This window comes from Chiloscyllium plagiosum, unplaced genomic scaffold, assembly GCF_037043375.1.
Source record: "Chiloscyllium plagiosum isolate Xiang-an unplaced genomic scaffold, Cpla_swu_hap1 HiC_scaffold_24, whole genome shotgun sequence".
NCBI lineage: Eukaryota > Metazoa > Chordata > Chondrichthyes > Orectolobiformes > Hemiscylliidae > Chiloscyllium > Chiloscyllium plagiosum.
In genome coordinates, this window is record NW_028270162.1 from 21,504,791 (window position 1) to 21,517,705 (window position 12,915).

The following is a 12,915-nucleotide window of genomic DNA, read 5'->3' on the forward strand; positions in this document are numbered from 1 at the left end:
GCCCATTCCTTCCCATTGGGTTCACTTAATGCATCATTTAATGCAGATAACCAACTCAATGAGTAGATAGTTGAGCATCACATAAAGCTAAGCCAGGCATTTGAGATTATGACCAAGCGGACCAAGAGAGAAGTGCTGAGAAGAAAAACTGACAGGACTGACCTTACCTTGGCACAAGGGTATTCATCTGAAATTAGCATGTCAACAGATTAAAATAACATACAAGATGATTGAAATCCTGAATCCCACAGAGTCATCAAGAAGCTGGACACAAGTCGTATGTATGTTCTTGAAGTGGTAATTGGACACAAGCCTTGGAAAGCAGTTCACAAAGAAGAGTTGATTGAGGCCAAAATTCTAATGGATGATGTTGGAGGCAAGCAGTTCGCTCAGCAATATTGCTGAACTCAAAGTGTTGTTGATTAATGACTTGAATGAAATGCAGGCAGATAATAAGGAGGAGTCTTGGAGTGACCTGTGTGTTATGAAACCAGGGCTTGTGTCCAATATTGGGAGGCCTACTGCAGCCTGGAAGACAGCGCAGTGATACCTTGCCGGGATGCCACAATTGAAGTGACAAGTGCTACTTGTCACACAATTCTGGATAACTCAACAACCCAGACTCAAAGTAGGTGATCTGTCACAGGCTCTGGAACCCATGAAAAGTATCAGTACAGATAGGAGACTGAGATGGTCCTCTCAAGAGCAAATCTGCCTATCTCCTTAACCTTTAGAATTTTCCTCATTGGAGTTGCCAAAAAAACCTAATGTAGATCCATGTGATCTAGCCATCATAGTACAATTGAACCTGTTGATTAAATAACTGTTTTGGAAATTGTGACTTTTTACGATGTGTAGGGACTTCCAGCAGCTAGTAGCAATTGTGAGAGATGACTCTGAATACGGGAGCCCACGCAGTCAAGCAGAACCCTTTGGAAGAAAGGGTATGCTTGTCAGGAAGAGGCTTCTTGGAAAGAGGAAGGGACAGATGAAGTATTTCTCAACAATATGAACTATGCACTTATTTGTAAAAACTTATAATAATCTTAGTTTTTCCATCATGCTTATAAAGACTTGATGCCAGTACAATAGGGAATCCCTTCTTCATGATCTTCAAACAGCCTATGTATTTAAATTTCATAATACTTAATTAAGACAAAAAATAGTATGACATGGTTCTCGCTCTAGTTAAAAAGTCCATCTGGAAAGTTCATATGCCATTTGTGCACATAGTTAGGGTCAAACCAAGTCTTTCTAAGAAGTGTCGGGAGAATTAATTTTGCAATCATACAATTGAATTTCATGTAAAATTCATGTTGTGGATGGGACATTGTTCTAAAAAAGTTTCCAATTTTCATTTCCATTGATTCCATTATTTGTACAATGGACAACTGATTGGCATTGTTAATTTAATGCCTGACTGGTAAGATGAAAACGTATCCCATTATTCATTCTAATCAATAGAAATAATTGTCATTGCTGTTATTGAAGAAGTAAACAATATTGGAAGTGTGAAAAGCTACTGTATATATTATGCAATGCTAATTGTGTTTCATCTGAAACATATTTCAGATAGAAAACATACTTCCAAATCAAGAGCTAAAAGATTAGATTCTGAAAGATGTCATGAAGAAGAAGGTAAATTAAAGTTAATGCATATTAGTAATTTAAATTATGTGTTATTAATGAACATTTTTACTATTTTCCAGTCAATGTGACTATCCAGTCCCTGTACACCTCCATCTCCCATCACGAAGGACTCAAAGCCCTCCGCTTCTTCCTTTCCCGCCGTACCAACCAGGACCCTTCCACTGACACCCTCCTTCGACTGACTGAACTGGTCCTCACCCTGAACAACTTCTCTTTCCAATCCTCCCACTTCCTCCAAACGAAAGGAGTAGCCATGGGCACCCGCATGGGCCCCAGCTATGCCTGCCTCTTCGTAGGATATGTGGAACAGTCCATCTTCCGCAACTACACTGGCCCCACCCCCCACCTTTTCCTCCGCTACATCGATGACTGTATCGGCGCCGCCTCGTGCTCCCACGAGGAGGTTGAACAGTTCATCCACTTCACCAACACCTTCCACCCCGACCTCAAATTCACCTGGACAGTCTCATATTCCTCCCTCCCCTTCCTCGAATTTTCTATTTCTATCTCAGGTGACCGAATCAACATGGACATCTACTACAAACCGACCGACTCCCACAGCTACCTGGACTACACCTCCTCCCACCCTGCCCCCTGTAAAAACGCCATCCCATTCTCCCAATTCCTTCGTCTCCGCCGCATCTGCTCCCAGGAGGACCAGTTCAAAAAACGTACAACCCAGATGGCCTCCTTTTTCAAGGATCGCAATTTCCCCCCCGACGTGGTCGATGATGCCCTCCACCGCATCTCTTCCACTTCCTGCTCCTCTGCCCTTGAGCCCCGCCCCTCCAACCGCCACCAGGACAGAACCCCACTGGTCCTCACCTACCACCCCACCAATCTCCATGTACAGCGTATCATCCGCCGTCATTTCCGCCACCTCCAAACAGACCCCACCACCAAGGATATATTTCCCTCCCCTCCCCTATCAGCATTCCGTAAAGACCACTCCCTCCGTGACTCCCTCATCAGATCCACAACCCCCACCAACCCAACCTCCACTCCCGGCACTTTCCTCTGCAACCGCAGGAGGTGCAAGACTTACGCCCACACCTACCCCCTCACCTCCCTCCAAGGCACCAAAGGAAACTTCCATTTCTGCAACAATTTCACCTGCACCTCCACACACATCATCTATTGCATCCTCTGCACCCGATGTGGCCTCTTCTATATTGGGGAGACAGGCCGCCTACTTGCGGAGCGTTTCAGAGAACACCTCTGGGACACCCGGACCAACCAACCCAACCACCCTGTGGCTCAACACTTCAACTCCCCCTCCCACTCCACCAAGTATATGCAGGTCTTTGGACTCCTCCATCGCCAGACCACAACAACACGACGGTTGAAGGAAGAGCACCTCATCTTCCGCCTAGGAACCCTCCAACCACAAGGGATGAACTCGGATTTCACCAGTTTCCTCATTTCCCCTCCCCCCACCTTGTCTCAGTCAAATCCATCGAACTCAGCACCGCCTTCCTAACCTGCAATCTTCTTCCTGACCTCTCCGCCCCCACCCCAGTCTGACCTATCACCCTCACCTTGACCTCTTTCCACCTATCACATTTCCAACGCCCCTCCCCCAAGTCCCTCCTCCCTACCTTTTATCTTAGCCTGCTGGACACACTTTCCTCATTCCTGAAGAAGGGCTTATGCCCGAAACGTCAATTCTCCTGTTCCCTGGATGCTGCCTGACCTGCTGCGCTGTTCCAGCAATACATTTTCAGCAATGTGACTATATGCAAACAGGCAGAATGCTGGATCCTTTATGCCACTGGATAGACAGTACTATCAATCCTACAAAGGAATATCTGCTTAAAACAGTTTTATTTTTCAATGCATGTGTGATAGGTGAAAATACAGCCCATTTTTCACTCTAATCATTACAAGTAATTGTTATTACTGTTATGGAGAAAGTGAGGTCTGCAGATGCTGGAGATCAAAGTTGAAACTTTATTGCTGGAACAGCACAGCAGGTCAGGCAGCATCCAGGGAACAGGAGATTCGACGGTTCGGGCACAGGCCCTTCTTCAGGAATGAGCAGAGAGTGTTCAGCAGGAGAAGATAAAAGGTAGGGAGGAGGGACTTGGAGGAGGGGCGTTGGAAATGTGATAGGTGGAAAGAGGTCAAGGTGAGGGTGATAGGTCGGAGTAGGATGGAGGCGGAGAGGTCAAGAAGAAGACTGCAGGTCAGGAAGGCAGTGCCGGGCTGGAGGGATTCGGCTGAGACAAGGTGGGGGGAGGGGGGATGAAGAAACTGGTGAAGTCCAAGTTCATCCCCTGTGGTTGGAGGGTTCCCAGTCGGAAGATAAGACGCTCCTCCTCCGACCGTCGCGTTGTTGTGGTTTGGCGGTGGATGAATCCAATGACCTGCATATCCTCGGTGGAGTGGGAGGGGGAGTTGAAATGCTGTGCTACAGGGTGGTTGGGTTGGTTAGTCCGGGTGGCCCAGAGGTGCTCTCTGAATCGCTCCGCAAGTATGCGGCCTGTCTCCCCAATATAGAGGAGGCCACACCGGCTGCAGCGGATGCAGTAGATGATGTGGGTGGAGGTGCAGGTGAATCTGTGGTGGATATGGAAGCTTCCTTTGGGGCCTTGGAGAGAAGTGAGGGGGGAGGTGTGGGCGCAAGTGTTGCACCTCCTGCGGTTGCAAGGGAAGGTGCCGGGAGTGAAGGTTGGGTCGGTGGGGGGTTATTACTGTTATGAAATGTATTGAAAAATTGAACACTTGAACGAAAGCTAGTTCATGTCTTACTCAATTCTAATTAAACATTTTTTGAAAAAAATTCAGAAAGAAACAATACTCCCAGATCTTGGCGCAGGCTTAGAGGGCTGAAGTGCCTGTTCCTGTGCTGTAATTTTCTTGGTTCTTTGTTCTCGCTAGAGGTATAAGATCAGATCTTGAAAAGTGTCATGAACCAGAAGATAACCGAAAATATATGTATGTGTTGTCATGATCTATGTTCCCTTTAATTTCTTGAATTTCTGCACAGACCTCCAGTCTGTAGATCCCTCAGAATGGCTGTGTGGCCATAAATAACAACACACCCTAACACCAAATTACTTTGGGATATCTTGGACTTTTAAGTATGGCAAGTTTTTTTTTTCTAAAAAAAGATATACAAGACAAAAAATGACTGAGTCCATAAATTAAGTGACTAACTGGAGTAAATTATACTAAGTAGACTATACTGAATCCTCAGAGAAAGCACAGAATATCATACCAGAAGAATATCAAGGGGATTATAGAGAACAACATTTTAAAAGAAGAGATGCCATTCAGAAAAAAACAGAACTGTGAATTCCTTTTGCTACAGGCATTACAAGGGACTGCAAATTCTTCTCAGCAGAAAACTGAGGTCTGTAGGATATGCCCCAGACTGTAGTTCTGATCGAAACATAAGTTTGTGTTTTACGCTTCCAGGAATGTACAAGAAAATAAGTTAAAAACCAACAGTAAGACCTAGTTTCACTGTGAGAGTACTGATATGCAATGTGCAAGCTTGCGATTTGTGTTCCAGTATGATAAAAGTTAAAAATCAAACAACACCAAGTTATAGTCCAACAGGTTTATTTGGAAGTACTATCTTTCAGAGTGCCACTCCTTCATCAGGTAGCTACCTAACGAAGGAACTGTGCTCCAAAAGCTAGTACTTCCAAATAAACCTGTTGGACTATAACCTGGTGTTGTGTGATTTTTAACTTTGTCCACCCCAGTGCAACTCCTGCAGCTCCTCAGTGTGATAAAAAGCCTTGTAAAGGGACACAACTGAGAATATCCAATGGACACGCATTTTCAGGCACATAAAACAAAATAAACTCTGTTTCTGTCTGATTTCTACAGACAAGTAAAATCAGCAAGATTGCTCTTAAAGGAAATTGGATAACCCAATTAAATGCTGAATCAAGAATCTCTAAACACTTACAATATAGTCATAATTGTTTTGCAATCTATTCATCTAAACAAACCAAAGATTGATTTGTATTTTTTATAACTTTTAATTTTTAGACTCAGTTCTTATTTCTAATCTGTGCATGGTGTCATTTTTATTATCTTTATCTCCTGTTCTCATAGATAATAAACTCACTCCTTTTTTAATTCAAAAATGCCTGTTTAATTTGGCTCCTTTTAAAACATAGCGATGTTTGGGCTCTTGGAAAAGGTATTTCTTTTAAATTAAATTTTTTCTGATTAATTATTGAACACAATCAACAAATAAGAGGAGGCAGTTTATCCCTTCTCACCTGGGAGCAAAGCCATTTTGGAGTAACCCATCCAGAAATTGTAACAAATTGAGGAATCTCACACAGAAACTGATCATAACAATGTTGCTAGTTTAAATTATGTCATTAATAGGAAATTCCTCTATTTGCCAGAAGACATAATTGTAAGTGTAGAAGCATATCTCTGTACCCTTAAAATATGTTCCTGGACATTGGAAAGCAGTACTACCTATACTCCAAAAGAAAGAGTGATCAAACCAGCTTCACTTTCTGATGCAATATGTTCAGGAAAAGATAGCAGTAAGTAAGGGAATGAGGATAAAGTCTGTTGTAGTGACTGTAACAATGTCAGTCAGGTGGACTTCACAGAATAAGAGTTCCCTGATTTGGGCAGTTAATCTGGTCCAATAATAAAAATATGACATGCATGCACAGATTAGAAATGACAGCCAAGTCTAAAAATTAAAAGTTATAAAGAAAACACAAATCAATCCTTAATTTGTTCCTAATGAATTGATTATGAAACAATTATGACAACATTGCAGTTGTTTATAGATTCTTGATTCAGCATTTTGTTATGTTATGTGCCTGAAATTGGGTGTCCATTGGACTTTCTCAGTTGTATCCCTTTACAATGCTTTTTATCATACTGGGACACAAATCCCAAGCTTGCACACTGCAAAACAGTACTCTCACACAGTGAAACTAGGAGTTACTGTTGATTTTTGGAGCTCTGGCTGACAGATAAGATAAACAGTGTCAGCCATCCTGTTCACTCTGAGAACTGGCTCTGAGGGAGCTGGATCAGTGTCAAGGACTCTCCACGTGTAAATCAAGGGTGACTTGGTGATGGATACTGGCTTCTGTGAAGTTACTTCAGTGACGATGAGAGCAAAGCACGCTCCTGAAGAAATTCATTTGCAATAGTTGGCTTTGCTTTGGAGTAAGCATTTCTGGCATCATGCTATTACTTGGGAAGTTTGACTCATTTGATCCTGCCATTGAAAACTTGGGCCAATATATGAAAAGAATGTATTACTCTTTCTGGGCAAATTACATTGGGGCAGATAAAAAGCAACGGATAATTCTCCTGACTGTTTGTGGACCTGCAGCTTTTTCAGTTATTAGGAACTTAACTTTTCCTGAGGCACCAGATTGGAAAATCTTTCAAGAGTTGACAGATTTAGTTAAGGAATGTTACAACCCCAAGCCTCTCTAAATCTGAATTTGTATATGAATTTTTGACTAGGTTAAGACAACTGGCAGAGACATGTAACTTTGGTTTAACCCTTAATGAGATGCAGAGAGACCATTTTGCTATGTGAGATAAATGATGTAATGATATAACAGCACCTACCAGCTGAAGCCCAACTGGACTTCAAATAGGCAGCACAACTGGCTTTATCATTGGAAAATGCAACAAGTGGATCATATCAGTTGCAGGACATTCCAATGGAAGTGGACATACTCGCCAATGAGACTGAGCTTGGGGAACACCACTTGAGTAAAGGCAATTGCATAGCCTCAGGGCATATCCTGAACAGAGGAACTCTAGGTCAACCTGGCGCAAAAGCCCAAAACAAGGCCAAGCCTTGGCAAAATGGGCAACATTTTCTTCAGGATGTGGGCAAGCAAGCCATTGTACTTGCTGCAGTATGCCAACACGAGAAGCAAAAGAGTCTCACTATCCAGAGTGTGCAATCTCCTGGATACTGGCCTACTGAACTCTTAGGCCAGTATCCAGGAGATTGCACACTCTGGAAAGTCCACCTACAACTGGTTTGGAACAGTTAAATTACTTAACAATGTCCAAATCAGAACCAAACAAAGTAAACGACTGGTTAAATGGTCACCCAGTTCTAATAGAGGTTGATACTGGTGCAGCCATTCCAATGACCACAGAACCATGCTTTAACAAAATTTTCTTTGAACTCCAACCCTTAAGTTTGTACAAGACCTCAACTATACCGGGGAACCTAGGTCGTTCAGGGGTTTTCAAAATTAAGATGTTGGTGTGAAGTTAACTGTTACTCCATTTGGGTCCAGAAAGTACAGCTGTTGAGTTTCACATCTTATGTGTTTCAGTGTACTAAGGGCAAGGTTATTGTTAAGCCATTAAATCTTTGATTCACAAAAGGCTGTTTAAATTACAAAAATAAATGGGTCAGATTAGGATCTATGGTCAGCTTGGACAAATTGGACCGAAGGCTCTGTTTCCATGCTGTATGACTCTGACCAATGACTCTATGTGAGTGGTGGCCTCAGAACATGATTTAAATATATGCATTTTTCATTAGTACAGTGAACATGTAACAAATTGCAGAGACATGAGCTATGAGCAAAGTAAAATGTAACTTTTGGGTTCACAGAATTTGACAGTGGTAGTAGGTGCAGGTGGGTGAAGAGAAGTCATGTGAAGCTGCCTGAATCAAGAATATTTGTACTTCTGCCAACTCAGTGCTTCCCAATTAGTTGAGTGGCCAAATAAATGCCTAGATATAGATGGCAGATGGCCCTTTTACTCTGTTAAGATAGGGTGTGGTCTTTGCTCTATTGGAGATATTTTTAATCAACCAGTTCAGAGTTGTTATGATGCATTTCTGGAGTAGAAGTGGTCAGTGTTGGACTGGACAAAATCAGAAGTCACACAACATCAGGTTATAGTTTCACAGGTTTATTTGAAATCATAAGATGAACCTGTCAAAGGAGCAGTGCCCCAAAAGCTTGTGATTTCAAATAAACCTGTTGGGCTATAACCTGGTGTTATGTGACACTTCTGGAGCAGTGGGACTTGAACTTGGCCTCCTGTGCAGAGATAGGGACACTACCATTGTGCCACAAGAGTCCTTTTGTGCCACCTCATGTGTAAACTGCATTCACCTGTTACACACCTGTTCAGTAGCAAAGAAAATCTTTTCCCAAGAGGTGAAAAATTATTTTTGTGATACTGAAATAGATTTCTATTCTAAACGGGTGTTATTGATAAGGAAAATGTTCTAACATATATTGTTTTTATTTCCATTGATTCTGTCATTTGTTTAATGTGAAAGCAATTGGCATTGTTAATTTTATCCTTAGTGGCAAGTTGGAAACTATTACTGTCATTGTAGTTTTTGAAATGCATTGAGAAACTGAATAATGAAAGTGGAGAAAGCTACTTAATGCCTTACTCAATACTAATTACACTTTTTCTGAAATGTACTTCAGCTAGAAAAGAATCTTCCGAATCTAGAGCTAGAAGATCAGAACCTGAAATGAGTCACGAACAAGAAGGTAAGTGAAAATGTGTAGACATCTTGTCCTGACAATGGAATATAACTCCAGATTATTTACCAATATGTGGCTTTTTAAGTACAACATCTGTTTTTAAAAAACAGACAGCATGGTGGCTCAGTGGTTAGACTGCTGCCTCACAGCACCAGGAGCCCGGGTTTGATTCCAGCCTCGGGCAACTGTCTGTGTGGAGTTTGCACATTTTCGTTGTGTCTATGTGGGTTTCCTCCAGGTGCTCTGGTTTCCTCCCACAGTCCAAAGATGTGCAGGTTAGGTGAATTGGCCATGCTAAATTACCCATAGTGTTTAGGGATGTGTTAGTTAGGAGGTAAATTTAGAGGAATGGGTTTGGGTCGGATACTGTTCAGAGGGTCAGTGTGGACTTGTTGGGCCAAAGGGTCTGTTTCCACATTGTAGGGATTCTACGATCTATGATCTATGCTTTCATATCAATAGATAGCTGAGAATGTAAATTCAGTGACTGTCTGGAACATCACTGTGCAGATTATACAGAATTACAGCAAAGAAAGTCAGAGACCTTTTCAATCTAATCGAAGAGAACTTCAGATAGCAACACTTGAAAGGGAAGATGTCATTCAAATAAACTGAATTGTGATTTCCCCATATCTGTAGAGATAATTAGAGACTAATTACTCGTCTTGGAAGAAAACTTCTGTGAGTTGTGTCCCACACTGCAGAAATGATATGAGTTGAAAGAAGGGCAGTCCTTGGCAAAAGATATGTTTGCGTTTTACCCTTTCAGAAACACACAAGAAAGTGAATTAAAACCAACTGCACCCCTTAGTTTCTATTTGCTGGAGTGCCAGTGGCTTACTCTGGGGTTCCTGTTTTACTGTGCTAAGGTATACTGTGAAGGAAAATAGCTTAGAAGTTCCACAAGTCCCATGTCTGAGCCTGCAAAAATGCATAGTTTCTCTCTGTTAAAAGAAGTCGTCAGAAAAGTCATTGTAAAAGGAAGCTGAATAGCAGAATCAAGAATCTCCAAAATACCAAAGTTAGAATCTGCTGCCAGCATCACTTACTTTATTGGCCACTGTATTTCACAATCTGTTCACAATGGACAATCAAAGATTGATTAGCATTTTTTTGCTTTTTGATTTTGGACTTAGGTCTTATTTTTGTGTATGTGTGTCATGTTTATTATCTTTACTTGCATTTTAGGAACAAATAAACTCAATCTTTCCCTAACTCAAGAAAGCCTGGTTAAGTTGGCTCCTTTGAATACATAAAACATTTGGGCTAAGTAAATGTATCCACAAGGGACGGGTAATTTACCTTTTTAAATTACCCTTGTTGCGATCATCAAAGGGAGAGATTGAACAAATAAGGAGAGCCAGTTCATCAATCTTCACTGAGGGACATTTGAGGAGATCCCATCAGGTATAATGAGGAATTGGCATCCATGCCTCAGTGGCATGGTGGCTCAGTGGTTAGCACTGCTGCCTCACAGTGCCATGGACCCTGGTTTGAGTCCAGCCTTGGGTGACTGTCTGTGTGGAGTTTGCACATGCTCTCCTCTGGGTGCTCCAGTCTCCTGCAATTCAACAATATGCAGGTTAAATGAATTGGCCATGCTAAATTGCCCATAGTGTTCAGGGATGTGTAGGCTAGGTGCTTTAGTTGGGGTAAATGTAGGGGTCTGGCTGGGTTACCTTTCAGTAGGTCAGTGTGGACTTGTTGGGCCAAATGGCCTATTTCCACACTTTAGAGATCCTAAAAAAAAAGGGAATTAAATTATGTGTCATGATTAAGTCATTTATCTGTTTTCTAGTCAATGTAATAAAGTAAAAAGGTAAATTTTGCCAAAGTCTTATCAGTAGAGAACGATGACAAGTGGTAGTTTAACTGGAGGGTCATGACCCCTCAAGTGAATGGAGAGGTTGAGAAGGAGAGTCCTTCATGCTAACCTCAGTAGGTGTGGCAAGTGAACCATCATGTCGGTATTCCTCTGTATTAGAAATCAGCTGTCCAGCCAACAGAGCTAACCAACCCACTCCATGTAATCACTGCAAGGAGGTACACCATTTTGTCTTTTATACGTGCCATTGAATGGACCTGAGAGAGCAGTACGATCTATCGTGCAAGGGAATGGCTGCTCAAGAAACATTACTTTGTAATGCCAGGGGCATAGGGAGAAATAACAGTGAAAATGGAAAGGAGAATAAGCTTGATAGAACATCCACGGCTTGTGGCGACACCTGGAATGCCGTGTACAGTTTTGGTCTCCTTACTTGAGAAAGGATGTAGTAGCATCAGAGGGGGTGCAGAGAAGGTTCACTGTGTTGATTCCGGAGTTGAGAGGGTTATTTTATGAAGAGAGATTAGACTAGATTTGGACTATGCTTATAGGAATTTTGAAGAATGAGGGGTACCTTACAGAAACATATAAAATTATGAAGGGAATGGATAAAATAGAAGTAGGGAGGTTGTTTCCACTGGCCAGATGAAGCTAGAACCAGGGGGCAGAGTCTCAAAATAATGGGGAGCAGATTTAGGACTTTGCTGAGGAGGAATTTCTTCTCCCAAACATTTGTGAATCTATGGAATTCCCTGCAGTTGAGGCTACCTCTTTGAATGTTTTGAAGACAAAGATTTTTGAACAATAAAGGAATTAAGGGTTATGGTGAGCAGGCAGGTAAGTGGAGCTGAGTCCATGATACAGATCAACCATGATCTTACTGAATGACAGAGAAGATTCAAGGGGCCAGATGGCCTACCCCGCTCTTATGTTTTATGTTCTTATATTCTTGCTTACAAGCATGCAGTATTTCCTAGTTTATGATGTTCATCACTGTGGAACCGCTGTTGGGGATTTATAGATTATTCCCACTAGGGACCTCTTTCCCTTGCAACTTCTTATTTCTACCCAAACTGATTCTAAGTTTTGATCTCCATTTCTTTCACTTACCATGACAGCACTGATCTTTTCCTTTTCTAACAAAGCTACACACCTCCTTTTCCTTCCTGCTTATTCTTCCAAAATCTTTGAGTACCCTTAGATATCCAGTTCAAAACCTGGTATCCCTGCAACCACATCTCAGTAATCCCCACCAAATCACCTCCATTTGCCTCTACTTGCATTGTTAACAAATTAATTTCATTCCAAATGCTTTGGGCATTCAGATACAATGACTTTATATTTGTTATATTGTCAAATATCCTGACACTTCTACAATTCTATGGTGCAATATGATGCTCACACATCCTATCCCTTCCTTTTTCCTTCCTTTATAGTATTATCTGACAAAATTTCATGGTTGTAAAATGTAAAGCTACAATCTACAGATCTAGTGGAACATGGGACAGAGGAAGCAGCCTTTAATGTGAATGGGTTGTTGCATGTCTACTGCAAAGGCAAAAGTAAATTACTTCTTTCAAAGACTAAAGGTCCCCAAACAAGATATAAGACTGACAGAAAAGTTTACAATCTACAACTTCTGTAAAAGAGATTTATGGATCTTCCAGTACAGTAAGGGTGAAAAGCAAAACCAGAATTAGCAACCATCCTCAACCGACGTCCTGCCATTTTCCAAGTCTGAAATGAATACACTTTGAACACATTGTTCAGAACAGTTGAATTTGTAAAGTCAGAGACATGGAGGGAGAAGAGATAGTGGTAACACAAATGTAATACATTTTTGTGAATGATATTTACAGAGAAACCTCGATTAACCAAACGAGATGGGTGGGCACAATTTCGTTCAGATAATTGATTATTCGGTTAATTGATTCAATGCCTTTCCTCTGGGGC

At 41.7% G+C, this 12,915-nt stretch overlaps 1 protein-coding gene across 1 annotated transcript in view; it reads left to right on the top strand.

Moving 5' to 3' along the window:
• LOC122562603 (uncharacterized) overlaps window positions 1-12,915 on the top strand; it is a 269,073-nt gene that overhangs the window by 79,355 nt on the left and 176,803 nt on the right. The window contains exons 10-11 of the mRNA XM_087999793.1: window positions 1,573-1,638; window positions 9,078-9,143. Coding sequence (XP_087855919.1) covers window positions 9,125-9,143 — 19 coding nt within the window. The 5' untranslated portion in view covers window positions 1,573-1,638; window positions 9,078-9,124. The remainder of the gene's footprint in view (window positions 1-1,572; window positions 1,639-9,077; window positions 9,144-12,915) is intronic.